Source organism: Channa argus, chromosome 1 (genome assembly GCF_033026475.1).
Source record: "Channa argus isolate prfri chromosome 1, Channa argus male v1.0, whole genome shotgun sequence".
NCBI classification, from domain to species: domain Eukaryota; kingdom Metazoa; phylum Chordata; class Actinopteri; order Anabantiformes; family Channidae; genus Channa; species Channa argus.
In genome coordinates, this window is record NC_090197.1 from 38,176,000 (window position 1) to 38,202,474 (window position 26,475).

Consider the following 26,475-nt stretch of genomic DNA (forward strand, 5'->3'; position numbering starts at 1 on the left):
GAGATTGTATGTGTATGTTAAAGCAGCGGAAGAACTATCAAATACCATGTTTTCTTTAAAGAGCTTGTGTATCCAAAGCTGTGAATAAGTACTAAAGTGTATACTCATCTCTTGCCACTAGGTGGATGTTCCAGGAAAGGACAGATCTTCAGTCTGAAGCTGTTCTGTGGACATAGCCAACAACATATCTCATGTCACATTCTCCCAATTTTGGCCAAGCGTGAATTTTCAGTTGAGGTGTAGAACCTTCAGTGGCACAGACAATGTGCAACCCGACCTCTTCTGCTGAGTTTGTTTTTTGCGTCTGTGTACTTGTGAAACTGTTAAAAAACTGTGATGTCACTAACAGAAATGTGTTTAAGTGTCAGACCACCTTGAAACCAACAATAGTCCTCTGAGATCACCAAGAGAGCCTTTGTTATTAGTGTGAGTGGGTTGTCTCAAGTACCAATGAGAAAACTTAAAGAAGCCAGAATGTAAAGTTTATCTGGTTTCAACACCACCCAGCAGTTTTGGTTGGTTTTTGGCAGGGTTTACAACTGTGGAAGGTTACCTACCTGCTCAAATTTCTCCTGTTCTCCTGCTTGTGAAAGAAGCAGTAAATCAAACCCCATGTGGCAGAGGATATGCATGAAGGTTTTAAACGGTGTTAGCAGCATAGCTCTAGGGACAAGCAATTTCTCCAGTCTTTCTATCAGCCCATCGCTGTAGCCCATACTGAACTTAGGTCAATCATTTGTGCATGGATTGACTTAATATATTGTACACACATTTGAGGTCCCCGGATGATGTAACTTCTTCTCTTGCCACCATGAGGTTCACTTTTGTGGTAAATTTAAATTTGGTGCACACATTCCTATAGCCTTGAGGATGAATTTTAGTCAGTGGTGGCAGAATCTTAACTTTTTATAAACGTTCTAATCAGGATCAGCTACCTTGCATTTTCGTGTTTTTTGAAAATAAGCAAACATTAAAATTTATAATATTGTCATTGTAAGCGTGTTAGCTTGCTGATATTAACTTTGAGCTCAGGCTTTCGTACACTAATGGATCTGTGGGCTTACAAATATTTTTGCAGCCAATGCAAAGGCTGAGCCAGAATCAACAGCTTCGCTGGATGGCTCTGCTATCAGAGATTGTTACAATGGCTTCACCCTTTCCCTTTCATTCAAAGCTAAGACCTCAGTTTTTCAGTATCTTATCTTCCATTAGTCACTGCTTTAACTTCTGCCCCTTTACTGTTAATCTGTATATTTTACATTGCTGCTGTATAGATACCTTCTGTAGACAGTTGGGTGCAGAGGTTTGAATCCCTTCATTTTGACATTTAATAAAGAGGAAAATTAAAATCTCTTTTTAGCAACAGAATAATTCAGTTAGAATCCCCTTATATGCCATTTCAATGTGAGCTGATGCAAACTTAACCCTAATTCTAAGATAATGTACACTCAGCTAGTACAAATGCTCATTAATGATTAGAAGTAAATGATCAAGTGTATAAAATAATTAAAATAATGAAACTTATAATTTGACTTATAAGATTTAACTTGAAACAAATGCAAACTGTTGCACTTGTTGAAAAATATTTGTTGCTGAATGTGCATTAAATATTAAGTTTACTTTTTTGACATCTAAAAAAAAGAAGATGCAAACATTTGCACCCTACAACTTTGAAAACATTTTTTAAGGCTGTTTGAGAAGTACTTCTTATAAGTGAATTCCATGTTTAAATTGGTCATACTCTGCCATTACTTTATGGTTGATGGGGATTATGCAGAAACGTTGGAATGTCCTTTAGTATTTTGTTACCAACATGTGTTGTTAACATGAGTTATATACACAGCTTTCTTAAGCTAAACTGGTTGTTGTGGTCAATCAATAATGCGTCTTCTTCTAGCCCCAGTACTGATGCCAACTTTAATCCCCCCTCATTGCAGCACGTAGCTACTGCCACAGTGTTAGCATTCAAGTGTGCGTTATTTTCATAACCCCCCTTCCCAGGACACCAGACCGCAGTTCAATTACCAGGTTCATTTTAACCATCTATTGGAAATCAACACCATAGGCTCCCTCCTGTGTAAGTCCAAAAGACATTCCAGACACATGCAGCTGTTTTAGTGTGTCTGTACTTGTGTATGTTCGTGTCTATTTTCCAATTTCTTGTTGCGCTGCAATTAACAAGTGCAGAGGCTTAGTAGATGACTTAGGCTCAGCAGTGTGCAAATGAATCATTCTGAGCGATTACGTTTCACATAACATCACTAGTATCAACACAGTGACACTAAGTTATTTTTCTTCAGTTACGCTCGAGCAGCAAGGGACAGGTGTAACAAGCTGCTCTCTATTATGAAATCCTTCAGGTCTCTTAAGCATGATTCATGCTTGCGTAACTACAATTTCAATATAGCCTTTAGTGTTGTTTTGTTTTGTTAAATCACCATGGTTAGTAAATGACACAACAGTATACACTTTCTTTTATGAGACAAATTACCTCATGTGACAGGTGCCGTCTTTAACTGTAGCTTATTATCACTGATGAGAAAACTGCACATCAGTTGTATGTGTGTGTCTCTGTATGTGAGAGGGTCTGAGGACTTTAGTTTAAATACATAGTACCATTAGAAAGGGATCTATAACCTGTCGAAGCATAATGTTTGGGGTCAAACTGTGAACCTTTGTGCTTTTTCTCATTCTGGAAACACGTTAACATGGTCAGTGACACAAATTACATAAAATTTAATTTCTCACCTACAAATAGTCCGGATTTTAAATTTTCCTTTTTTTTCTCGCATGTCACAACTTCTTTTTCTCTTCTGAACCTTCAATTTTTGTTATTATTTTCAGGTTTACGTACAACATCATAGATTGTCAATGTTGTCTCTGAATATTGGACGCAACTTATGTATTAGGCTAGTTAGCTTAGTTAGAAAGAGTGTTCTTTTTTTAATCCTTGGCATTCTTGAATAGCCAATAAATACAATTTGAGAAATGTATTTGTATTTCTTTAGATAGATGACATGAAATAAAAAAGAATCTTCCCAAATTACTCAAAATAGCCAGGTAAATTTGTAGAAATGGCAAAATAGCTTTTGAAAAGTGAATACAGCTGGCAGATTGTCACTGGCAAATTTGCAGCTGGCACGTTATAAGCATTTGTGCCTCAACAGCCCTTAGTAGAACAAGTTGACACCCTATTCAGCTTCTGAATATCTGAATAATCAACTTAAACCAGTGTTATGAGAGGCAGTCCTTGCGTTTATGACCTACTTATTTCCTTCGCTTCTTACTTAATAATTTGCAATGAATATCAGTCACCCTCCTATGTGAACACACAGTAAAAAACTTGTGCAGTGTTAACCATTAAGGACTCATTCCCACTGATTGTCACTAATGAAGAGTCAATGTGTTCCCCAAGCTACTGTAATTATAAAAAAATTAAAAGCAACAACTGTGTTGTTTATCACAATGTCCTCATCCAGTTTATCCCATATGTTGTTCCTTTACCCAATAACCTGGTTATTAATACTGATCTATTTGCTTATGTTAATGGCATTGAATGATGTTGTGGACTTACAGATGAACAGGTGGTGTAAGGTTTGCCAGAGTATTGTGATAAGAGCATGGATGAAGGTCATAAGAGTTTATTCGAGGTGAAGGGAATACTGTATGTGCTCTGCTAGCCAGGGGGCCACATTGGTCATTTGTTAATATGTCCTTTGTCCCTTAAAAATACTGCCCTGCTCTACTCTGCTTTCTTCTCTTCTCTTCTGCAGTCCTAACCTTTCAGATTTTGTTGTTCCCCCACCAGCTGCAACCTTTATCCAAAGAGGTCAGCAGAAAATGAGAAGTAGAGTGTGCATGAAAGTGTGTATGTGGGGGGTGTTGTGAATGTGTGTTTTTGGATGAGGGAAGGCAGAGGGAGTTGACATGGCATGAGGTGGGAATTGTCACCTCAGCTTATTGAAATAGGTTGCCATATGTGTGAGTGCAGATCAGACACAGAGAGTGATTGTCAGTTGTTTGTCTTCTATTAATTGATGCAGTTCTTTTAGAATCCAAAAGAGAAACTACTTTTGCTTGTTCTCCAATGGGACATTAGTCCTCCAGAATAAGGCCTTTTTTCCCTCTTTTTTGAAAAGCTGGGGACTTGAAACGATCTGCTTATGGGACATCCCCTGACGAATTGCCTAAGTCTTTCTGTAATATTTTACAGTAAGAGTGGATAACACTACAACTGGATTGGAGACTTACACACAAGTACTACAGACGTGTCTTTTGTTAGAGGGCTGCCCTGGGCAGTGTGCTGGTTCAGAGTTAGAGCTTATCGCTGTGGGACTCTGTCTGCGAAAACGTTTTACAGTTAGGAATGGATTCTTGGGATACAGACCCAGAGGATTCATGCGATTGGGGCGACTCTTCTGAAGAAGCATCATCTGAAGAAGATGAACTTGAGGCCAAATATAAAGAGTAATGCCAATCATGCAGAGATGTGTGTTGCCTGTTGAGAGTGTCATTACGTGCTGGTGCTGTTCATGGAGTGACAGGACTTGAATGAGATGTTACTAATGTTCAAATGTTTAGTCTTGACTGGTTCCATTTTCCCAACTCTGCTAAAGAATTTAATATTAAAAATTATGTAAGCTGAATCGAATGTGTCAATTTTTCTTTTGTGCCTGATTCATTGTTTAATCTTTTTTTCCAGAGAAGACATCAGGACGGCCAATGTCATTGCAGCAGAGGCTGTTACCTGTCTAGTCATTGACAGAGAGTAAGTATCCATGAAATTAATTCCTACAGAACACAATGACCTTTACATTGTCAGTGCTTTTTGTTTATTAGCATTAAATAATAGCTTTGGAAATTTCCTAAATTAATCATATTTTCAACAATACAGACTGTAGAAGCTACAATGGATTGAATTTACAAATTGTTGTTGTCTGTTGTCAGTCTGAAACCTGGATTAGCTTATTTGTCTGTACCACAGACCTCTGTTGTTGTCCAGAAACTATTAAAAGCCAGACACACCACTCCACTGCGTGAGCTGCTTCTTCATTCATGAGGGATAAAAATATTTAAAAAGTATTTGCCCCAAATGCTCCAAATCACCATAAATCCACCAAGAGATCTTGCACATGTAGACTATAGATTGTAGAAAGTCTGGATGACTCATATGCTTTGTCTTTTGCAAATAAATGTCAGACAAGGTTTTTCATGGAAAAGCCTATTCAAGTATAACCCTAAATCAAAGTTCAACATGAACCCACTTCAACACCTCTTGGCACACATTTGAAACACACTTTCTATTTTCCAAATAAACATAATCAAGATTCTAAAGACAATGTCAAAAATATCATATCTGAAGAATTAGGTTATGCATTTGCTGGATCAAGCTTAATAAAAAAACTACATTCAAAATCTTAAAAACACATTTTGCTCTAAAACATTCAGCTTTTGCTGCTGCAACCTTTACTTTTAGATTATGTTAATTTATCTTGGCATACTTTGGACAGCTGTTGCTATCCACCTGATGCTTTGGAATACGTTTTTACGTGTTATGTGTGATATGTGTTACAGTACATTTTACTTTTTGCTGTTAAGATGGACTTGTTACTTATAGCTACAGTAGCCATACGTCAACAAAGGTTTCATGGTCTCGCTTTAAATAGCTTGCAGTGAAATTTAGGAGTTATATAAGACAATAATCAATTGTCATCACATTAAGTCTGTTGATTGATCCAGCTTATATATGTTCAAGGCTCAAATAATTCCCATGTGGATGTTTTTTCACACACACAAAAAACACGCTAAAAACTTACTTTGAACTTACTGTGTTGAGTGAAGTCAACAAGGCAGGTGGAAAATGTAAATCCTAAATCAACTTGAGTAAACCATTTATATTTAGGTTGGATTTGTTCAGGGATGACTAACAGGGGCTATTTTGTTCACTGATGCCTGCCAGGAGATTATTAGATAGCATAACCATATTTTTCAGCTTCACATTGTCCTTTACACTAATCTCAGCTCAAGCATTTGCAGCATTCTTCTTTTATTGCAGTAACATGGATTGGTGTGTTCTTTCAGTGTTTGCCATGTTTTTATAATAAGATCATACTTTTAAAATATTGTAGATCCAAAGTTTATATCAGGTCACAATCTAAGTAAATGGTTACTCCCTGAGCATCTCTATCATTAAGTCATGTGGTGAGAATGGAGACAGACGGTTTGGGCGTGGAGAGAAGATGGTATCATCTTACCCAGGGCCTCCCTCTTGCCTCAGGGAACATAGTGAGCACAAATGGGCCATCGTCAGAGCTAGTAGAGAGGATAGTGAGTGAATCATGAAGCACAGGTGATTACCACTGCCTTTTATTCTGCCTGTCACAGCAGCAAGTAGCTACAGTAATGTTCTCACAGCTGACAAAACTAGCATGTTGTTTGTGTCACCAGAATCCGGCTGGTTATGGTGCAGAGGCAAGATTGTTAGTATGTGTGCGTTCAAGAAACATTACAGCTTGAGAGGAAACATAAGAGCTGTGCTAGAGAAGAAGGAGGTGGTAGAGACAGTGGAGCAGGGAAGGAGAATGAAATTAAGTGGCAGGGAGTCACTGATTCTGTGCAGTAGATAATATAGGGAGTCAAACATTTCAATAAAAGCTGAGCTCGGGAACAGTCCCAGCTCACAGGCATTATGGTCTCAATAGGAGAAAACATCAGAGGTATTGCATCTTCTGGCTGACAGTTTGATGATCCTTGCATGAAAACAGTCTCAGTTGTTCTTCCAGGATGTTTGGAGTCTTTTGCATAGGCATTCATACTTGAGAGAAATGAGTGAAAGCGTAGTACTTATTTTTCATGAACCAGATCCCCCCACAAGTTCAACTTTGGAGAATTTTAGTGAGTTAAAAAATAAATAAATAAATAAAATCTCCTGATAATATGGTCTGTATTCATAAACTTAACTAATCAAGTTACCTTTTGTAATTTTAAATTTGCCTGAAAAGAAGGTGGTTGCACTGTCTCTTTCAGTTAAATACTTTTGATAGTCTACTAAGTATTAAATTGATAGAAATATATTCATGTATGTCTCCAATATCCGTAGACTTTTTTCACTCAGCACAGTATGTTTTCTATTCTATAATTCATTCATTAAAATATTTATACGCAGCTTCTACTTTTGTCTTTAAAATTCCCACTTACCCATCTCCTATCACGCCGTTTTACACCTCTTCAGTGTAGCTGTGTCTTCTCAGCTGTTCCGAGTGATTTTTAGAAGCTTGTCTCTAAAAGCAGTCTAATGAATATTTAATATTAACCGGCAGTGGTTTTTATGATGGCCTGGCCATATATTGCACCAGCTTTTTATACAGTTTGCTTGCAGTATACAAACTGCTTTATTTCCCCTAACCATAAGCTCTTTATTCATTAAAGGTGGAGAATATGTGCATTACTATAGGCTGAGAGGACTGTATATTCCTGTATAGTAAAGTAAGCCAGAAGGTATTTCGTTATAACATTTCCTGTCTGTGTTACAGCTCATTCAAGCACCTGATTGGTGGTTTGGAGGATGTGTCCAGTAAAGGCCATGAGGATGCTGACGCCAAAGCCAAGTAAGACTATTAGAAATTGTTTTTCTGCAAATTAATTAAAATAGTTGCTTTATGGTTTGGGCTTGATTTTTATCTTAATCAGTTCATTTTCCAAATTAATTTTCAGTCTCAAAAAATGTTAATGATACTACAATATTAAGAGTCCTCAACAGCTCAAACATTTCTTAAAGAAATACTCTCCAGGCCAGCTATTAATGCATGGTTGCCTTTAGGTCCGTTACATAAATAGACAATACCTGGGTGGCAGAAACTTGACGCTATGACTTCCCTCTATATGTGGAGGCATTAATATGTACTTTATTTATTGTCACTATGGAAACAAGAGAATAGTGTTGTAGAGAGGACAGGGTGCCTTGGCAGTGAGGTAGCCATCTTGGGGTTTAGACAGCCATGAACTGACAAAATCTGATACCTTGCTCTCTTGATGCTATGTTGTGAGTCATGGTGAGGAGAAACAAGAATACAGTAATGACAGTTTACAGCGAGCAAGAGAACAGGAACAACTAACAGAAAGGGAGAGTGTGAGAGAGAGATAGTTGAATGGATGGAATGAAGAGAGACGGGGGAACAGGGAGGGCGACAAAGCGGAATGGGCTTCTGTTCGAGCCTTTGAATTTGTAGCTGGCTGCTGAGAGTGTCAGTCGTCTTTGCAAGTCATTGGCATTTAGTCAGCAAAGAGCAGAATATAACACCAGTTATTGTGTTTAACACAGGCACTGAGGAAATGAAAAGGATGTGTATAATGGGGATGTGCAGTAGCTTGCCTTTGGTATTCAGCCCTGCCTCACTGATGAGTGCAGGATAGGAAGAAATGATCACTGTGCATTCACTTCCAATCCCTTGGTTTTTAGCAAAGTCAGTTTCAGATTGATGTATGCAAATAAGCTACAAATAATACATAGCTATTTCTATCAACCTCGTTCTCTACTGAACCTCAACTCAAAATGGAGACATTTTCCCTCCGGCAATCTACTATCACATCAAAGCTGTTTTCACCCTTATTAAGGTAGCTTTTCCTGACGTGCACTCTGTGCGTGTCATCTATTGCTGGCACTCCCCACCCAGCAGAGCACATTTGTTTCTTGGTGAGGAAAGCCTGAGTCAGGATCCCACAGTGATAGAAACTAGTATCTCTAATTAGTTGTAGCGAATGAGCACCATGCAGCAGTAGTGTAACTATACACAAACTACAGGTACTCTCTGAGGTTGACAGGTCTTTTCTTCAAAGTCTACCTCCCTGCTATGTGCTATATGTGAATATTGTTTTGATGCCACAGGTTCTCTCTGCAGGAGAAGCCTCACACATTATACAAAGGAGAACGCTTACATCCGAATACGATTTCAAACTGTAAAAACATCTGAAATTATCTTATTTAAATGCCCCGGGACACATTTATATAATTAGTTGCAGAAGTCCTCAAAAAAGTTGTGGCACACTTGTCCTGCCTATGTTGCACACATCTGACCCAGAACTGCACATCCCTGGTTTGGGTCTGGCAGGGTTATTCCTGATGTCTGTCTCCCCTCATGTCTCCCCTCATCTTTATTGTTGACTGTCTTATAGGCATAAATATACTTACAATGTACTTATGGGTCTGCTTTTTGTTTTACGTATTTTTAAATTTCCCAAATCCATTACAACTATCATTAAAATATCTCTGGTGTTATATTCATGATGCATGAATACTTTAAATCTCCACTTACTGCTGATCATGGCCCAAATTCTTTATTATTGAAATTTGGGTATTCAATATGACCTGGTATGACTCAGTATTTCTATATCTGTTAATCAAGTGTAGATGTTTAGTACACAAGAAATACTAGTAAATAAAAGTGTCATTTAATGAAAGTCAACTTTAAGGTCAGAGATGCTTTTCTCTCCCTTGAGTAATGCTAGACTAAGTCGAGCCACAGGAGAGGAAATGAGGATAATGGCGCACGCGCGCACACACACACACACACACGCACACACACACACACGCATGGGGATTGCATCATTTTTCATGATCTCATCTGCACACTGATACAGATTATCTCCCACTTGGGTGCCTGCAGAGAACAATTTGCATCATAGGGCTGGTAAAGGTTTCACCATATAACAGTAACATGTTATTTTAGCTTCATACAAGGAATCTCAAAAAACACATACTCTGTAACTAACAAGGGTTATGTTGCTGTTTTGAATGTAGCTGACCTCTGTGTTACGTTTCATTCAAGGTCAAGGTTTTGACTTCTATTTAGGGTGGATGTATGGTTCCAGTTGCTGTTTTAGACATCTAGTTTTTCCAGCTGTGTGCATAGACAAGTGCTGAATTTTGAGTATTTATGTTGCTGTTGAAGCAAATATCTCTGCTATTCATTGGCTCCCAGAAAGCTCACTATATGTGACCTTGAATAAAAACATGTTTTTCCTGAACCAAAACTATTTGAAACAATTTATTGCAGTGAACAAATAAGTTGAACTGCTGGTTTTTACTAAATCTGGTAACTTAAAAACAAATTCATCATTGCACAGAGTGATATATAGGTTGATTCCTTCATTACCTATTAAGTAGAATAACATCATTCTGTGGTATAGCTTTAAATGACAAGGAGTTTTTTGTGCATCAGATTATTGATACTTCTAACAGAGCAACGCTGCCACCTGCTGGCTAAATAAAACTACTGTTAAACCTAATTTACAGACTCTTACAATGTAAATAAAAATGATCCCCTTTCCTGATCCTTTTATATCTTGACAGAATGTACAAGACCCACTTCAGTAACTTGAACCAAACACATGTCCGCACATCGTAAATTTTATGTGCAGGTTTCTTTGTGTGCACTTGTAAGTCCATGTATGGATATGTCAGTCACCCTGGCCTTATCAGTAATCCTGTCCCATATACTTTAATTTATATATGTATTCTTAGTTCCTTTTCTTTGTCCTCTTCTTAAGCAGAGTGCATTTTTGGCATTTGGGATGTTTTCTGGGATGGCTTTCATTTGATTTGGCATGGGGGAAGTGAAAGGATCACCAGCCAATCTCACATGATAGTAGTATTGCCTTTACACTCACAAATAGACAGTGACTGTCCTGGTAACCCGCTGTGTTTCTGAGAAACACCATGCTCAGTAACCTGCCAACACGTGGCACCATAATGCCCACTGGCATGCAGCTTATGGAGAAGGTTTTATTGCTCTGTCTGGCAGTGTAACGGATGTTTGGCGGATCTAATGCAATTCCCTTTCCACAGCTCAAATTGACATGTAAGCTTAGGATGAAGTAAGGCAAAAGAGGGACATCTCATTTGCCATTGTATTCTTCAAAATCAAACCCGGAACACTGCTCAGAAAATGAGTCATTGTTAAAGTTTGATGTAAATAAACATAATCCCTGCTGCTCCACTGCTGACTTATCTATGCAAGTCTTCCTTCCAGCGGTATTTTTGACAAATGTCTTCTGTTGGCATACAACTGTACTATTTTTGTGTGAGAAAAGGCCTGATGTTGAAGCGATAGTCTGTTTCAAGTGACCCAGAAAGGCCTGTCCAGGCTCAGATCTGTCCTAAGCCCAATGATCCAGAGATGGAGCTGATGAAACACTGTCTGGATCAAACAATAAGTAGAAAAAACACAGAGTATCTGGGGATAAGAGGTGGACATGTGGAAACAATCTTGGCTGCCAGCATGTGCAGGTCAACAGTGGCATGTTGGAGTGTATGGTGATAGAGCCAAGGCATGTCTTCTGAGCCAGCTGAGTAGTGAGCCTTATCAAGTGACGGATGTCCCTTCTTTGTTCTTTCCTATCAAGAGTGGGGACAGGCTGGGTACAGTTAGTCTCTGTTCAGAGGTCAGAGTGGTTTGCCAGGGGGCTAAACTCAAACACATCCTGTTCTTGTGTTCATATTTATACATCCACATCCTCAATAACATCCTCGATAGATTACTTTGAGTTAAATCCTCTAAGATTTGCAAACAAATGAGCTCAAAGAGAGACGGATATTTTGTCTCAGGTTGTTGAAAGTGGATTATCTCTTCTTTCATCCTTCATCTCTCCTCTAATCCTTTTCCCATTCTGCCTTTTCCCCATTTTCCTGGTACTACAGGTATGAAGCAGAGAATGCTTTTTTTTTCAACCTGAACCTAGCTGACTTCAACATCATCGACACTCTTGGGGTTGGTGGCTTTGGACGTGTTGAGCTGGTAGGGGTCACTGCACTGTGACGTTAACAAGAATGATTTCTTTCTTTCTTTTTTACATCCTCACAGCTAGATAACAGGATGATCAAACTATTGTGAAGGATGGCCTTTATATGTCAGTTGATCTTCTGACGGCAGGTTCAGCTCAAGAGTGATGAGAACAAAACATTTGCAATGAAGATCCTGAAGAAGCGGCACATTGTGGACACAAGACAGCAGGAGCACATTCGTTCAGAGAAGCTCATCATGCAGGAGGCCCACTCTGACTTCATCGTTAGGTACACTCTGCGTCATAGAAAGGCAGTATATATAATTAGTTGTATATGTCATATGGATCAGTACTTTATTACCTCAGGGCCAGTAGGACCTGGCCTTAATTACCAGAGTTTTCTCAGTGTAGCTTGCAGATTCTATCGTATTAATAAAGGATTCCTCCCACATTCAGGTCAAGTATGTTGTAAACAATTTGCTTTATGCTATAAGTGGAGATTGAATTTGAGTAGGAGTGTTTGTGTGTTTACAAAACGCTCCAGGGATAATTTGTGACCTGTGCAAGATGTTTTTTCTGCTTTAATTTCTGTGTATCCTCAAAGAGCTTAGCTTCCTTTGACCCTGAAAAAGAGTATAGTGTGTGTGTGTGTGTGTGTGTGTGTGTGTGTGTGTGTGTGTGTGTGTGTGTGTGTGTGTGTGTGTACACATTTGCTACACATTTCAGATATAATCTAATTGTGTGTTTTCAGACTCTATAGAACTTTTAAAGACAGCAAGTACCTCTACATGTTGATGGAAGCTTGTTTAGGAGGAGAACTATGGACCATTCTTCGGGACAAGTAAGCTCTATTTCACCAGGTCAGCTGTAACAGAAGTGTTTCTGTTAATGCTAGTGATAAAATGATTGATTACTCCAATGTACAAAATTACAGTAAATGACTGCACTGTGCATCACTGTTGGACACTACATAATGCAGCCAGACTTTTTCTGTGTGTTAATATGCTGATTCTATTCTGCCTCCCTGCTGTGTGTTCAGGGGATTCTTTGAAGACTCAACCACCAGGTTTTACACAGCTTGTGTGGTGGAGGCTTTCGCCTACCTGCATTCCAAAGGCATCATCTACAGAGACCTCAAACCAGAGAACCTTATATTGGACCACAGGGGCTATGCTAAACTTGTAAGACATCAGTATGAAAGCATCCAAAAACACGTCTAAATCACATTGTTTTGTTTTGTTTTGTTTTGTTGAGAAGTCTAAAATTGCTTCTCATATTCTTATAACAATGAAATCAAAATGATGAAATCCAAATTGAGTGTTTGCCTCATGTTGTGTGACCATGTGTGAGGCTGTGAATAAATATAGTAATTGAGGTTAAGTTGGGTTCTGTGTTTTTTGGAGTATGACCATTCCCTTACGCCCTCTGGAGAAGCTAGCTTGTAGTTTTTGGCAGAGCAGCTGCTCAACTCTTTCTGTCCATCTATGCCAATCACATACAAAACTGCACTGTTGGGAAACAGTTACAGTATTTCCATCTTCACTACTTTTATAAATGAGACTGAGTATAACCTGATGATGATAAGGACAGAACAAAATCTCTTTTTTGTTCCTTTAGGTGGACTTTGGCTTTGCTAAGAAGATTGGGTTTGGAAAGAAGACATGGACCTTCTGTGGGACGCCGGAGTATGTAGCACCAGAGATCATTCTGAACAAAGGCCACGACATCTCAGCTGATTACTGGTCTTTAGGAATCCTCATGTTTGAGCTCTTAACTGGCAGGTACACACATGTCTGGGCATAAAAACCCCTTTGTATTTCATGTGGTGACAGACACAAAAAACAACAATAAATAAAGACAAACTTTGAGAATTACTTCAAATGTGAAACTTTAGCACATACGCATTTGAATGAGAAAATAATCCATACTAATGCTCTTTTTACTCAAAAGTTTTATTTTTCCTCTGTCATGTAGCCCTCCTTTCTCCGGCCCTGATCCTATGAAAACCTACAACATCATCCTGAGAGGCATTGACATGATCGAATTTCCAAAGAAAATTACCAAAAATGCTGCCAACCTAATCAAAAAGCTATGCAGGTATGTGTTGATGCCTCGAGCAGTTTAACTCAGTGTTTTATTTAAATGTTCTCGATGCTGAATCATCCAGTGTTTTTTTCCTACTGCAGGGATAATCCTTGTGAAAGACTGGGAAACTTGAAAAATGGTGTCAAAGACATCCAAAAGCACAAGTAGGCACACTTCTAAATGAATATAGTTCTCTTATTTATGAATTTCACTGTCCAATTCATTGTATTTATGTTGTTTCTCCTTTTAGATGGTTCGAGGGCTTTAACTGGGAGGGTTTGAAGAAGGGGACATTGACGCCTCCCATTATCCCAAATGTAAGTGCACACTAACGCCCTTTACATGCACTGAAGTTACCAGGTTACTCAGAGAGACCGGCTGTGTAGGGGAGAAACTGAGTTAACATGCAGTTAAGAAACCAGATTACTGGAAAGCTGCATGTACATGCAGGGGAAGAGTAATCTGATTTCTCCTCTTAGGGAAGCATGGCTCATAGATTTGAACTGTATTTTGTTCTGACTTTCTGTCCCTGTAGTTAGCTGCAGGGTGAGAGAGGAAAAGAGACAGGAGAGAGAGGCATGGCTGATACACAAAGCTAACTGAACAAAGAAATCCACGGTGGAAAGTAACTTATCCAGGTCTCTAGCACTTTGAGTTGCTTGCCTTGTTGGAGCTTTTGACACGTATATTTTCAGAAAAAAAAAATACCCCCCTCGTACATTTTGCTTTGTAATAGATCTTTTGTAGTGTATTTAAAATACATTTGTTGTAAACTTGTGTAATGTATTTTTCTGCCCTTCTACCAGGTTACATCAGCTGTTGACACAAGTAACTTCGACAGCTTCCCTGAAGACAACGAGGACCCACCTCCTGATGACAACTCTGGCTGGGATGTTGATTTTTGAAGACTTCCCCTGCCCTCAGAATTAAAAGGAACTCTTCTTTTTTTGGCCTGGAGGCCATCTTGAGGAAATGACTGTGTTGTAAAAAAAAAAAAAAAAAAAAAAACTGCATTAAGAATGAAAGAGAGGATGCGGAAAAGAAGATAATGGCAAACCCTCTGGGTCACCGATATGCCTTTATTTCACTGTGGCTGTGGGTCAAGCATTTATAATGGGACTGCTGTAGCACTTTGTTGGTCTTACACTCAGTTCTAGAGGCAAAGGCAAAGAAAGTGCAGGGATGCACGCACACACATAAAACACATCAGAGGCTGATGATGAAGCCAGGTTTTCCCCATCACAGGGAAAGATTGTGTGTGACTGAATATTCGATAGTCTACATGTTTTGGTTCTGGGATAACAAAGCGTATAAAAAGTGTAATGGTAGTCTGCTCAAACGAGAGTACGCTGGCGACTGATATGTATTTTTTATTTGTCTCTGCATTATTTGGTGATCTATTTGGTGGACTGGTGGACTATGAGAATTACTGCAGTTGCTTCATGGTTGACAAGCAGCTGCTTGCTGCAAGCTCAGATAGTTTCCAGAGATTTACACACTACAGTTTGCAAGTTAAACTGGTTCAAGTGCTCAAGACTACCCTGAATGTGACCGATTTGTTAACGTCCATAAGCTGTAGAGTATGTGCAGTACCTAGTATTTGAATTTACAAGTTACATCTCTCACACATGAACACAACCAAGCTAAAATCAAATACTTAGTACACTTTATATAAGATTAACCTACCTTGAAAAGCACAAGCTGTGCATTCAGTGGAAATAGACGTGACTCTTCAAGTGCCCTGCTTAAAATTTATTGAACCACACACCGACACACATGAAATGTCAGCTAGTATTTCCAAGAAGCAACGTGTCATTATGCACTTAAGACCATTAACTGAGAAAATCAGCAGTTATAGCTAATTTTAAGCTTCAGAAGATGAAGTAACACACTTTTTTGTTTTTTAATACGCTTCTAATCACGCATATGAATGCTTCTGTACCCGCATATTTAATTTAGATTTTAAATCACCCAAATGCCTCTTCCCATTTAACCAAACCAGGTGTCTTCTGTTCACTCCTGTATATTTCTGACATAACTGTGAACATGGTTTCAATGTCTTTGGTGCTGTTATGGATAAATTATAATAAGCGTTAGTGAGATGACAGTACTGGTTATTGTTTTTGTATAGTTATTTCTTTGTGCTTGATTTCTTTGTAATGTACTTGACTTCCTTCTTTAGAAAATTGGGGACTATTTGTAATTTTGAGTGAAAACGTGTTTGATATCACTCTACACCGTGCTATGTTTTGCTCAGTGGTATCCTTGAGGTTTTTAAACGGTTCATCATTACAAATTAACAATCATCTTCTTCTGAGGCACAATGTACTACATCCACTTTATCTTATGAATAGGTTGACTCATCATTTTGTGACAACTTTAAAATCACAGTGAAAGAAACAAAGGAGGGTCATATTTTGTGACAACTTTGAGCAGTAGCACCATGACCTCTTACCCAGCTCATCACCTCATGCCCAAAAATCAGAAGAAATGTAAGTGCCTTAAATCAATGGCATACAAATTTTATCATCACAAGACCTTTTTGATGCTGCATGAACACATACACACCTCAAACAAACGTATGTGTGCTCTTAGATGGCTGTTTTTCACCCTTTGTTATAGCTATTAAACATATTAATCAAAATGAGAGAAGTCATTTGACGACTGACAAAAGTGGATATGAAATTATTTCCTTAGATTTTTCAGACGGGAACGTTTCTTAGCAGTTAAATGATGGCTGCAATTCTTTCTCTACATACAGTACCAAATGCTGTGATCTTCTAGAGTCACAACTATTTTGACATAAACTAAACCCAGCTCTTAGAAAACTCCAGCTTCAGTCATGAAATCCCAGCCTGTAGAGTTGGCAAGAATAATTTACAGTTTTGAACATTGCACAAATAAAAAAAATCAATATTCTTGTTTACCACTGTTGACAATCTTTGACTGTTTAATTCCATTCAACATAACGTATTGCCATCCTAATTCTCGTTTTATTGTTTGGTTCATCTAAAGTTGAACAGCTTAACTCAATATTCACAGACACCCATTTAAATGGCATAAATCCCTGTTGATGGAGAGCTAAAAATGTTCTGTAGGCATACCATTAGTATTTTCCTGTACTAAGGGCAGGTTCTGTCTATCACAAAGCCTTATGTATGTCATCATTTAAGAAACCACTGGTTTTGAGTCTTATATTGACTGACTTCTGCAATGTTACCGGATATTTGCCTTGTGTTATGTTGTTTATTCTGCTGTAAATTGATTTTGCAGTGCAGTGTGAAAGATTTTTAAAATTATAGAGTAAAAACAAAAATACTTTTGAGTGGCGTTTCATTGTTATTTTTAACAACTCTGAATGGAAGCTTGGGCTGTGGCCACGTTAGTCTGCTATTACTGCCACAAGAGGGAGCTGCAGGTGACTTTCTCAGTGCCTCAGCCTGATCTGAACCCGTTTAGGTAGCCTAAGATCTAATAATCAGTCCTAGAATTAATGTCATCCATTTAGTGGTAAGTGCACATGATTCAGCTTCTCTGGTCTCAGTGTTATTCGCACAACAAATCTGTTCGGGGGACAGGAGAAGGCTTCAGCCATAACAACAGGGTGACACTTCAGCGAGATCAAAGAGGATCAAAGTGCATCAAAGGAGCTTCCCTTACCAGCGCTGACATTTAGTAAAGTGGAGATAAAAGCGATACTTCAAAAGATATACAGCAATTCAAACGCGCAAAGTGATACGGTGTGTTTGTCCAGAGCGCATCTCTCTCGCAAGCTCACTCCCATGCACGCACAGACCATCTCACACTCAGGCTGCAGGATGACCAGCAGATGACGTCCAAGCGCCGAGAGTCTGTCACAGAAAAGCATAAAGGGCTCATCTCCATCGCACACACCTGAGCGCTTCTCTCAGTACTTTGGAAACTTTGCCACATGTGACAAATGGACAAATAATTACTGTTAGAATTAAGTCTCTAACCCTGACCTTTCCTAAAACAAATGCTGTTTTATTCCCTTCTGTGACTTTAAAGCGAATCTTGCCAAGAGATAAAACACACTATTTCACAAATGTTAGCAAATGCTGAGACAGGTTTAGTGACAACGATGAAGTGACCTGTTTCTACTGGTGTATATATACAAGGCAAATGAGCTACTTTTTAATTTAATTTGAACATTTGAAATGACATCTGCTCCCAAATGCTACTATTGACATGTCCTGCAGTGGGGGAACCCAAAGGGTCACGACAGATCAGAGATGCCTTTAATCTCCGAAGTGCCAGTCAAGCCTGAAAGGCCTCTCCACGGAAGTCCATTAATTCGGTAAACTTTTCACACCCCTTAATGGTCTGCATATCCTACACATTGATGTCCGACACTGGTGTAATCAAGCACACTTTGGAGAATAATTGCCTCCTTTGCAATCAGAAGGATCAAATGAAGTAGTTAATCGAGGCAAGAAACTTCAATCACTATCTTCGCACAGCCAAAGGGCAGTTAGGCTACTTGAATGTCAAAAGAAACTGGAATAATCAAACAGCTTTTAAAGAGACGGGTAACGAGGACACCCACACAAGTTTTGTGGAATACCTGAGGTTTCAGTCCCCCCCTCCTTTGTAGCCTAAACCATTATACTTCAAGTTGAATTACTCCACAGTGAAATGAAAATCTGTTAATTTATTTAGATTCGTGGTATCAATATTTCGGAAAAACTAATTTTAAGTTCAGCATTGATCTAGAACACATGAAAACACATGGCAAAATGAAACAAAGCAGAGTAAAGTATACAACTGATTTGCCATGCTGTGCCTTAAAATATTAAATAAAGCATTAAAAAAAAAAGGCCTGATGAAGTTTATTCATTTTTCTGTTCAATAAAATGTGATTCTATATTAGTTTTATACCAGCAAAGTAGATAGAGCAAGTCATCCTTGTGAGTATACTCTATTTCCAGTAAGTGTCTCCATTAGGATTGCAGGTCATTACCATAACACAAACACCGTGTAACTGCACGGAGAATAGATGGTCATTTCCGTACAGTGGGGCTCTCTTTGAAATTCCACCCTCCGCCTTTGTTGTGCACGGCGAGGGGCGGGAAGACAAACAGGTCCACATGTATAAAGAGATCATCCCGGGACTGTGAGGCAGGAGACTTCCATGCGTCCTGCCCAAACCCTCAGGAGACGTTTGGATTCAAAATTTAACTCCGCTTTGGACTTTGTCATTCGCTGTCATTGTTCCAGGGAAACCAGGAGGAATTTTTTAATATTTATTTTTCTCAGATATTCAGAGGAGAATCATGCAGACACCTTTGGCGCATCGCTTCTTGGCTGTGTATCTGACGCTGTTTGGATACCTCGGAGACGTTTACGCGGGAACAATCCTGCAGAACTCCAATGCCATTAAAAATTTGCCCGGTGCTTCGCCCGGCAAAGGCGCGGACACGGTCAGTCCGAGTCCGCACACCGCACTCTCCGGCAGCGTAGGACACAAATTACCCGGAGACACCTTGCAGGTAATTAAGTTCCCTGTGCGTAAAAGTCAAACCTGTGCGCCACAAAATCCCTTTACTTTGTGTACGTTTTACAAGTAATATCTCACTGCCCGAATAACTCATTGCTTTTGTTTTGTCTCATAGCAGTCAGGTGTTTGCACAGATGATGAAGACTGCGGAGATGATGAATTCTGCAACGACGCCCGAAGCGCCTGTCTGCCCTGCCGTAAGAGCCGGAAGCGTTGCACACGGGACTCCATGTGCTGCGTGGGAAACCGATGCAGCAACGGTGAGCAGACACAGCCCATGTTAAAAAAACACGGACTTAAAGAAGCTGCTCACACTGTCTTAGCTGAATTGCCTGTAGTCAGACTCTTTGCATGTTTACACATTCTAATATTCCAAGATGTGGTTGGGTTTACATGTGTTGTGGTAAGTACAGACTAAGTGTTTGTTTGTTTTTTTGTTTTCTTCTTTTTGATCTATCTAGGTGTTTGTCAAGCAAATGACTCAGATGTAACAGAGGAATCCATCATCACTGGCTTGCAAAAACAAAACAGCACCTCGGAGCATCACAAGAGGCCTCCCACTGGCCACAGCCATCAGCCTCATGCTGTGAAAGGTAAGTCCTTGAGGAATTATCAATTCAATTCTTATTTTGAGTAACTTAATTAAGTTACTAGGTTAAACTAACCACACATGATGTTTCGAATTGGGTTTTGTTTTACTTGCTGATTGATATATTTGCATCTCACCCTCAGGTCAGGAGGGGGATAATTGTCTGAGATCTGCAGACTGCTCTGAGGGTCTTTGTTGTGCCAGACACTTCTGGTCTCGCATCTGTAAGCCTGTGCTGACGGAGGGCCAGGTGTGTACGCGCCACCGCAGGAAGGGCACCCACGGCTTGGAGCTATTCCAGCGCTGCGACTGTGGTGATGGCCTGGCCTGTCGACCAGACAAAGAAGAGAAGGATCAGAGTGTCAGCAGGACTGCAGCCCGGAACCTACACACCTGTCAGAGACGTTGATACAGAGACACTGATACAAACTCATGGAGACACACACACACACACACACACACACACACAGCAATGCACAAATGGAGCCACACACTCAGCAAACCCAAAAATCAGTCACAGACACTGATGAACACTCTTCAGTTTTGAATAGACCAGAGATGCTGACCTACACATAGACACCCAACACCTAAGACTCTCTTTCCTGCCCGAGCTGCTGATACAAACACAGCACCCGGAAGCATAGACACGATTTGTGGAAAAGTGATATACTCAGAGGGATGCGACAGAGCAAGACGGACTGATCAAATTCCCTATCAACAGATGAGAGGTCAGAATTTAGGAAGTGACATTTTAGAAGTCTTGGGAAGATCGATTTATGTCGTTGGTAATGGCAGAGCCGTTTTGTTTCTCTTTTTATGGAACTTAAAGCCTCAGTTATTGCAGTAAATTACTGTATTGTAAATATTAATCTGAAGGTGGCACTTAATTGAGCTATTGGATTTGGTCAACACCAGTATTAAAAGGATGTGGTGCTGCATGCATTGTAAATGTGTTATATATTGTTTTATAAGATAATGTTATATATAGAAAATCTGAATATATTTGTTTTATTAAACATTGTGTGATAACCTTACTCAGTCTTTTTGGCCCCTCATTGATGTTAACAGTTTATCACATATACTGTAAGAAATCTCCTATGGGGAATAATTTCAGTGGGAATTAGTTGAATATTAAATTTTCCTAACACAGGTATGGTCTAGATAGTTTAGTGCAAATATTCAGTTAATGGTTGGGGGCAGTGGGAAACATTTGTAGCAAAATAACCAACTCCTTCTAGAAAGCAACAATCACTTTGTGGCGTTTAATTTGTAGCCCAGTCGTCAAAAATCAGTGGCTGCGACTGAGTGCATGGTTTAAATGTTTGGCTCCTCAAACTCATTACACACAGTTAGTGAAATATGTGCAGACACACGCTCACAACAGAACATATAACTTTAATGAGTCTTTACTGGAGCCTCAACAGGCCACATCCTGCTATGGAGGGAGCTGATGCTCCATCAGGTCTATGTCATCAGACAAACTTTAAAAACAGGACAGGATGCTGCTATATCAAATGATAACTGCAATGGGGTAATGACAAGTTATGTATGCCCTGGTGAGTGTTTGCCACCTAACCCTTTGGTGTTGCTGGATAGTTTCTAATTATAACTTCCCTACCTTTATGTGTAGCAGAGCAGGGAGCTAGCTACCCAAGCTAAAGCCTCTAATTACTTACTTACATGTTACTCAATCTCCACAAGGATTCATGAAACCAGGTACACTGCAGCACTGTTGAGTTTTTGTGATGCAACCTAATACAAAAATGAAAAGGAGGGGGAGGAGGGGGGGTTCCTGGTTCTTAGTTTCTCTAATTGCACTGCACACCTCATTTCCTGGCTGTTGTGCAATGGACATGCTCTAATATGTAGGCTATGAATCCACCCAAATACACCTTGATGTCTGTAATTAGACCTACTCAGATTAAAAGATGGCAAGGAAATTACTGTACTTTCTGCTTGATTTTTGTGTCAGATCAAAAGGAGCAGAAGACACTCCTGATATTTGACCGAGCAAAATAACCTCTTCATCTGTTTACATCCATTCACATTTATTTGAAGTTCGTTGGTGGAGGACAACGTGATGTTTACTCTGTGTGTCACTAAGGATCAGTGGTGAAAAATAAATAAGAACATTTACTTGTAGTTGCTGCACTTAAGTACGTTATAAAACTTAGGTACTTGTATTTTACTTAAGTACCTGTATTTTACACATGTCGTGCTATCACTACATCTCAAAAACAAAATTTTACTTCATCAACTTTTACAGCTACTGTTAGCAGTATAGAAAAATTAAAAGCAAAGCAACACCACAGTTGTTATACATAAAAATAAAACAGCCAGTAGACATTCTGCCCAGAAGTCGTAGAACTACACAAAGTCAATACTCTAGTAAAAGTGCAAGTGCACTAATAAAGGTACAACCTTTAATTCTTTACTTAAATTGAAGTACTAAGTACATGAAAAGAATGCATATTGAACAGCAAACATCAATGATCAGGCCTAGTCCTGATTTGTTTGACAAACTTTCAAAATAAAATATAACTGACTCAGATTTCTACAGAAGCTTTGTGTGAATCACAAACAGCAGCTGGTAAGTTGAGACAGTTAATCAATAACAAACATACTATTACTTATTATTATATATTGAGTATATTTTTATTAACCATCTAATTCTGCAAAAAAGTAAGTAAAATGTCCAAAAATAATGAAGTTCAGTACAGTACAGTATTTCTTTGAAATTGTACCATATGAGTCACAGGTGATGTTACCTCCTCAGTGATCTCAGGTCATACGCCTGCATGATGAGTGTAATGATTTTGCTGACTGTACACTGATACATTCTGAGTATTTTTACACGCTGTAGTGGTTTTGATGCTTAAATAAAGAATTTGTTCCATTTGTTCTAGGATACATGCATTGACATCGAGACAAGCAGACATACTGAGAGAGACACACTGCACTTAAACAATTTAGTGTCCATTCTTTAGCACAATTAAGAATAATAGGAGCATTGTCAGCAGTACAATGTACCGTGCAGGCTCAGCCAAGTCATGTTTGTGGGGGTCCTGGAATCTGTGTATGTGTGTGAGCCTGTCATCATTACTCCAACCACAGACTAACACAAGCCACAGGCACATGCCCTAACTGAAGGAAGGCCAGCGAGTGTGTAAGTGTGTGCGTAATGGACTCTAGAGAAACAAAACAACAGCATCCACGACAACAGACACACACAGTCATGTCCCTACATGCAACCTAATAACTATTGCACACATAAAAACACATTTTCACGTCCACACATGCACACACACACACACACCCATATATGGGTGAATCTTGGGGTGTGTTAGCTCTGGAGTAACAGCACACTTGCCCATGTGATAGTATGCTGCCCATAACTTTTGGTGTTGTCATACCACAAGAATGAGTCAGCATTCCCACTGACATGCATTTTAATGCTACTGTACATTTTAGAAAACTGCAAACACGTAACTACAGCAGATGGTTTTCTAAACAACACAAGTGCATGCTATACATGTTGGATACATTTTTGAGTGTGGGTTTTATTTGCCACACAAACGTAAAACACGACAGGTGACCATTTTATTTGATTGAAATGCATAAAGTAAATTGTATTGTGACAGAACATCAACCCTCCTATCTCCTTTCACGATCTGAGGGAAACAATAAAGCTTTTCTCTGTTTGCGTACCTCGTGTATCTGCAATTGTTATTCTAACATTGCTGCCAAACCTTGACAGACATCCCTCAGTTAGGAAACCCAAGAGTGAACCATCAGGGATGAAAGGCTATAGAAACGAAGCTGTGTACACAGAGGCAGTGCATGTTTTGTCAGATAAAAGAGGTGGCATACCTCTGGAATGAGCGTTTGGATCAAAAACCAAACTCTTATGTAAACACAATTTCACAGTGAGGTGTCAAACTTCTGGGTGCTGGCACTGATCACTTCATTGAAAACAGGGACAAAGCTCGCCATTCATCGTTGTGGGATGACAATCAGCTTGATTGGGCAATAAGGGGAAATCTCCCTTTCTTTGGGAAATAATAATTAAACAAAGGAGAATTCATTGAGCACAATGCATTGAGTGTGTGAATGCAGGTGGAGAACAGGTTCCCTTTGCTGATTTAGCTTCTCGGTGATGTCAACACAACAGGGGAAACAAGGGTTTTCACAGAGTGGGGTGATGATGCATTTAATTTTGATTGGGTTTCATGTTACGTTTCAGGTTAACTCACCAGTGACAATCTGTTCCCTCTCCTACGTATTTGCATATCACATTTCACTGCAGTTTGCCTTACTCTTTGGTTACCTTTTGGTTTGGCAAAGAGTTGAAGTAATAAACTTGTATTCCAAGGGGAAAATAAGAAGACCAGCATCGCTAATTTCTTGCTAGAATCAAGAAACAGCTAGTGTGGCTCTGGCTCACATGCATCAGAGAATAATGTGTTTCAGGTACAGCATTAATCACAAACAGTTTATTTGCCCAGCGCTTCTGTGCACTTTCTCAAGCTACAGGGTAGTTTACCAGGTACAGTTTGTGAGCACAGGTTTTGTTTTGGTCTTTGTATAAGCACAATGCCACCAAATCTGGCAAAATGTTGAACCAAGTTACCACACCTGGCAGTTAATCGCCAAGAGAAAGGTCCAACACTCAATTCCCACACCTAATTACACTTCTTTTCCTGTATGGATTGAACAAACAACAAACAATGTGTTAACTTGTTAACATCTTGTTTGGAGGTGTCGTTAGGTCTATTCAGTTTGGCGAAAGCCAGTCTGGCCTTTTTCCTCTGTCTTCTGTCTTTGGGCTTACGTCAGTCAAACACATGGCTCTAGCTTCGTCTTTTAAGCAATATTTTAACACTGACACTGAAACTACTTTCACTGCTCAGTGGTAACAAATTCTGCTCACAAACACCTCTGAAGCTCACTAATAAACAGATCATGTGTTGGTTGTTTTATTCATACATTAAAGTTGATTAAACAAATTAGATATGACGTGTTCATTTGCGAGATTTACAGGTCCTGGAACAAAGAGAGCACAGCTAGCCCTTATCCTCTTGACACTAACTGGCCTCTCATCTAACTGCATCGACCCCTTAGACATATCTGATTAGAGCCAATCACTGCCGACATTAGAAGAGAAGTAGGCTACACCCAGGACAGTGTAAGATACCTGTCATGTGTCTCAATGACACAGAGATACACTACTTACCTAACCGGAATGTTTTTCTTTTTTTAGAAAGGAAACTTAAACGTGTGTGGAAACCACGCAGGCCGAGGCAAAACATAAAACTTGGTGCAGACCACAGGTCGAGCCCATTCCCTCTTTGCTGTGTTAACTCCTGAGCCACTTATTAATAATAATTATTCTCCTGGGAATACATGATTCGTCTAAGACATCACTGTCATGCAATTGAAACATTTCCACATAATTTGTGTGATCATGATGCCCAGTTTGTCTCATCCTGTTGTCCCAGGGTCAGAAATGGGTTCACTTATTAGGGCAGGCTCTTGGATCACTGGTTTGATCCTTCCTGGTGTTCCTTCCATCTGCTGCTGACACCTTCTCAGTGATCTCAGGTCATTTTCTCATGATGTCATACCATGGTTGAATCCTCATTTAGCACATGAAGGAAACTGGGCTGCTCTGACTTCAGCTGTGAAAGCCAAAGGTTGTTAAGCATGCTGGGCTAAAACAGAGACAAGTGGTTTTATTATTAGGCTGCCTATTACAGTAACACTGCAAGAAAGCCGATGTAAAGAGATACATGACCACAATATTTTGTGTTGTTATCCTCTACTGCCTTCTGGACTTGTGTACTTTTCTTCCCTTTGCTACTGGCTTTTTCAACAAAGCCACTGGCAGCAGTACTAAAGGACCATGTACTGTAAGCACTTCAGTTCATCCTCCACCACCTGCATCCTTCAGGTGGATTCTCTTGCTCTCTGCAGTTGCTTCACGTGCAAGGTAACCCGGAGCTTACACAGCTGCGACCAATTGAGTGCAAACAAACAATATGCCCATTGTTTGTACAAATAATATCCCAATATTCAATGTCTGCCTACTCTGCCAGACAAGAAGGGAGGGAACAGATGCACTGGGGGGTGAGTTACAGCTGGGGATAAAAATGCCTACTCTTCATTATGGTTGGTCCAGAAGCTTGCTGCTGGCGGTCTGGGGCTGGGGCTAGGACAAGGGCCAGGGCCAGAGCTGGCTCAGCTCCTGGCTGCTATGTAAAGTCTGCCTCAACCACAACCACATTGCGCAAAACTGCTTCACACATATAATTTACTCATTATTCACAAAGTTTTAGAAGAAGTTGAAAAAATATACTCCAGAGTGAGAGAGCTGCTGGAAAACTAACACGGACTGAGTCGCTATTCAGTTTAAAAAAAATAAATAAAAAAAAGAAGTTATATCCAGTTATATAAGACTGAAAGATTGCAGACTTATGGAGTCACAGTCAATTAGCACAGGCGATTA

At 39.5% G+C, this 26,475-nt stretch overlaps 2 protein-coding genes across 5 annotated transcripts in view; both read left to right on the forward strand.

The window, feature by feature from the left end:
* Positions 1-17,188, forward strand: part of LOC137134175 (cGMP-dependent protein kinase 1) — an 80,053-nt gene extending 62,865 nt beyond the window's left edge. For 2 of the 3 annotated variants that reach the window (XM_067518746.1, XM_067518740.1), the window contains exons 8-18: positions 4,703-4,768; positions 7,533-7,607; positions 11,696-11,792; positions 11,928-12,067; positions 12,530-12,619; positions 12,818-12,959; positions 13,396-13,559; positions 13,753-13,875; positions 13,965-14,027; positions 14,114-14,180; positions 14,670-17,188. In XM_067518746.1, coding sequence (XP_067374847.1) covers positions 4,703-4,768; positions 7,533-7,607; positions 11,696-11,792; positions 11,928-12,067; positions 12,530-12,619; positions 12,818-12,959; positions 13,396-13,559; positions 13,753-13,875; positions 13,965-14,027; positions 14,114-14,180; positions 14,670-14,768 — 1,126 coding nt within the window. In that variant the 3' untranslated portion in view covers positions 14,769-17,188. Of the gene's footprint in view, positions 1-1,694; positions 4,468-4,702; positions 4,769-7,532; positions 7,608-11,695; positions 11,793-11,927; positions 12,068-12,529; positions 12,620-12,817; positions 12,960-13,395; positions 13,560-13,752; positions 13,876-13,964; positions 14,028-14,113; positions 14,181-14,669 lie in introns of those variants that run through there. The other variant, XM_067518755.1, reaches the window with a different exon arrangement.
* A 1,794-nt stretch (positions 17,189-18,982) lies between these two features.
* On the forward strand, positions 18,983-22,749 carry LOC137134191 (dickkopf-related protein 1-like). 2 transcript variants are annotated; one of them, XM_067518774.1, is made up of 4 exons: positions 18,983-19,373; positions 19,500-19,641; positions 19,843-19,974; positions 20,114-22,749. In XM_067518774.1, the coding sequence occupies exons 1-4, from the start codon at positions 19,158-19,160 to the stop codon at positions 20,377-20,379; spliced, it is 756 nt and encodes a 251-aa protein (XP_067374875.1). In that variant the 5' UTR covers positions 18,983-19,157; the 3' UTR covers positions 20,380-22,749. The 2 variants fall into 2 exon arrangements, with proteins under 2 accessions (XP_067374875.1, XP_067374867.1); XM_067518766.1 differs by having other exon boundaries at positions 18,987-19,373; positions 19,497-19,641; positions 20,114-22,746.
* The last annotated feature ends 3,726 nt before the right edge of the window (positions 22,750-26,475 follow it).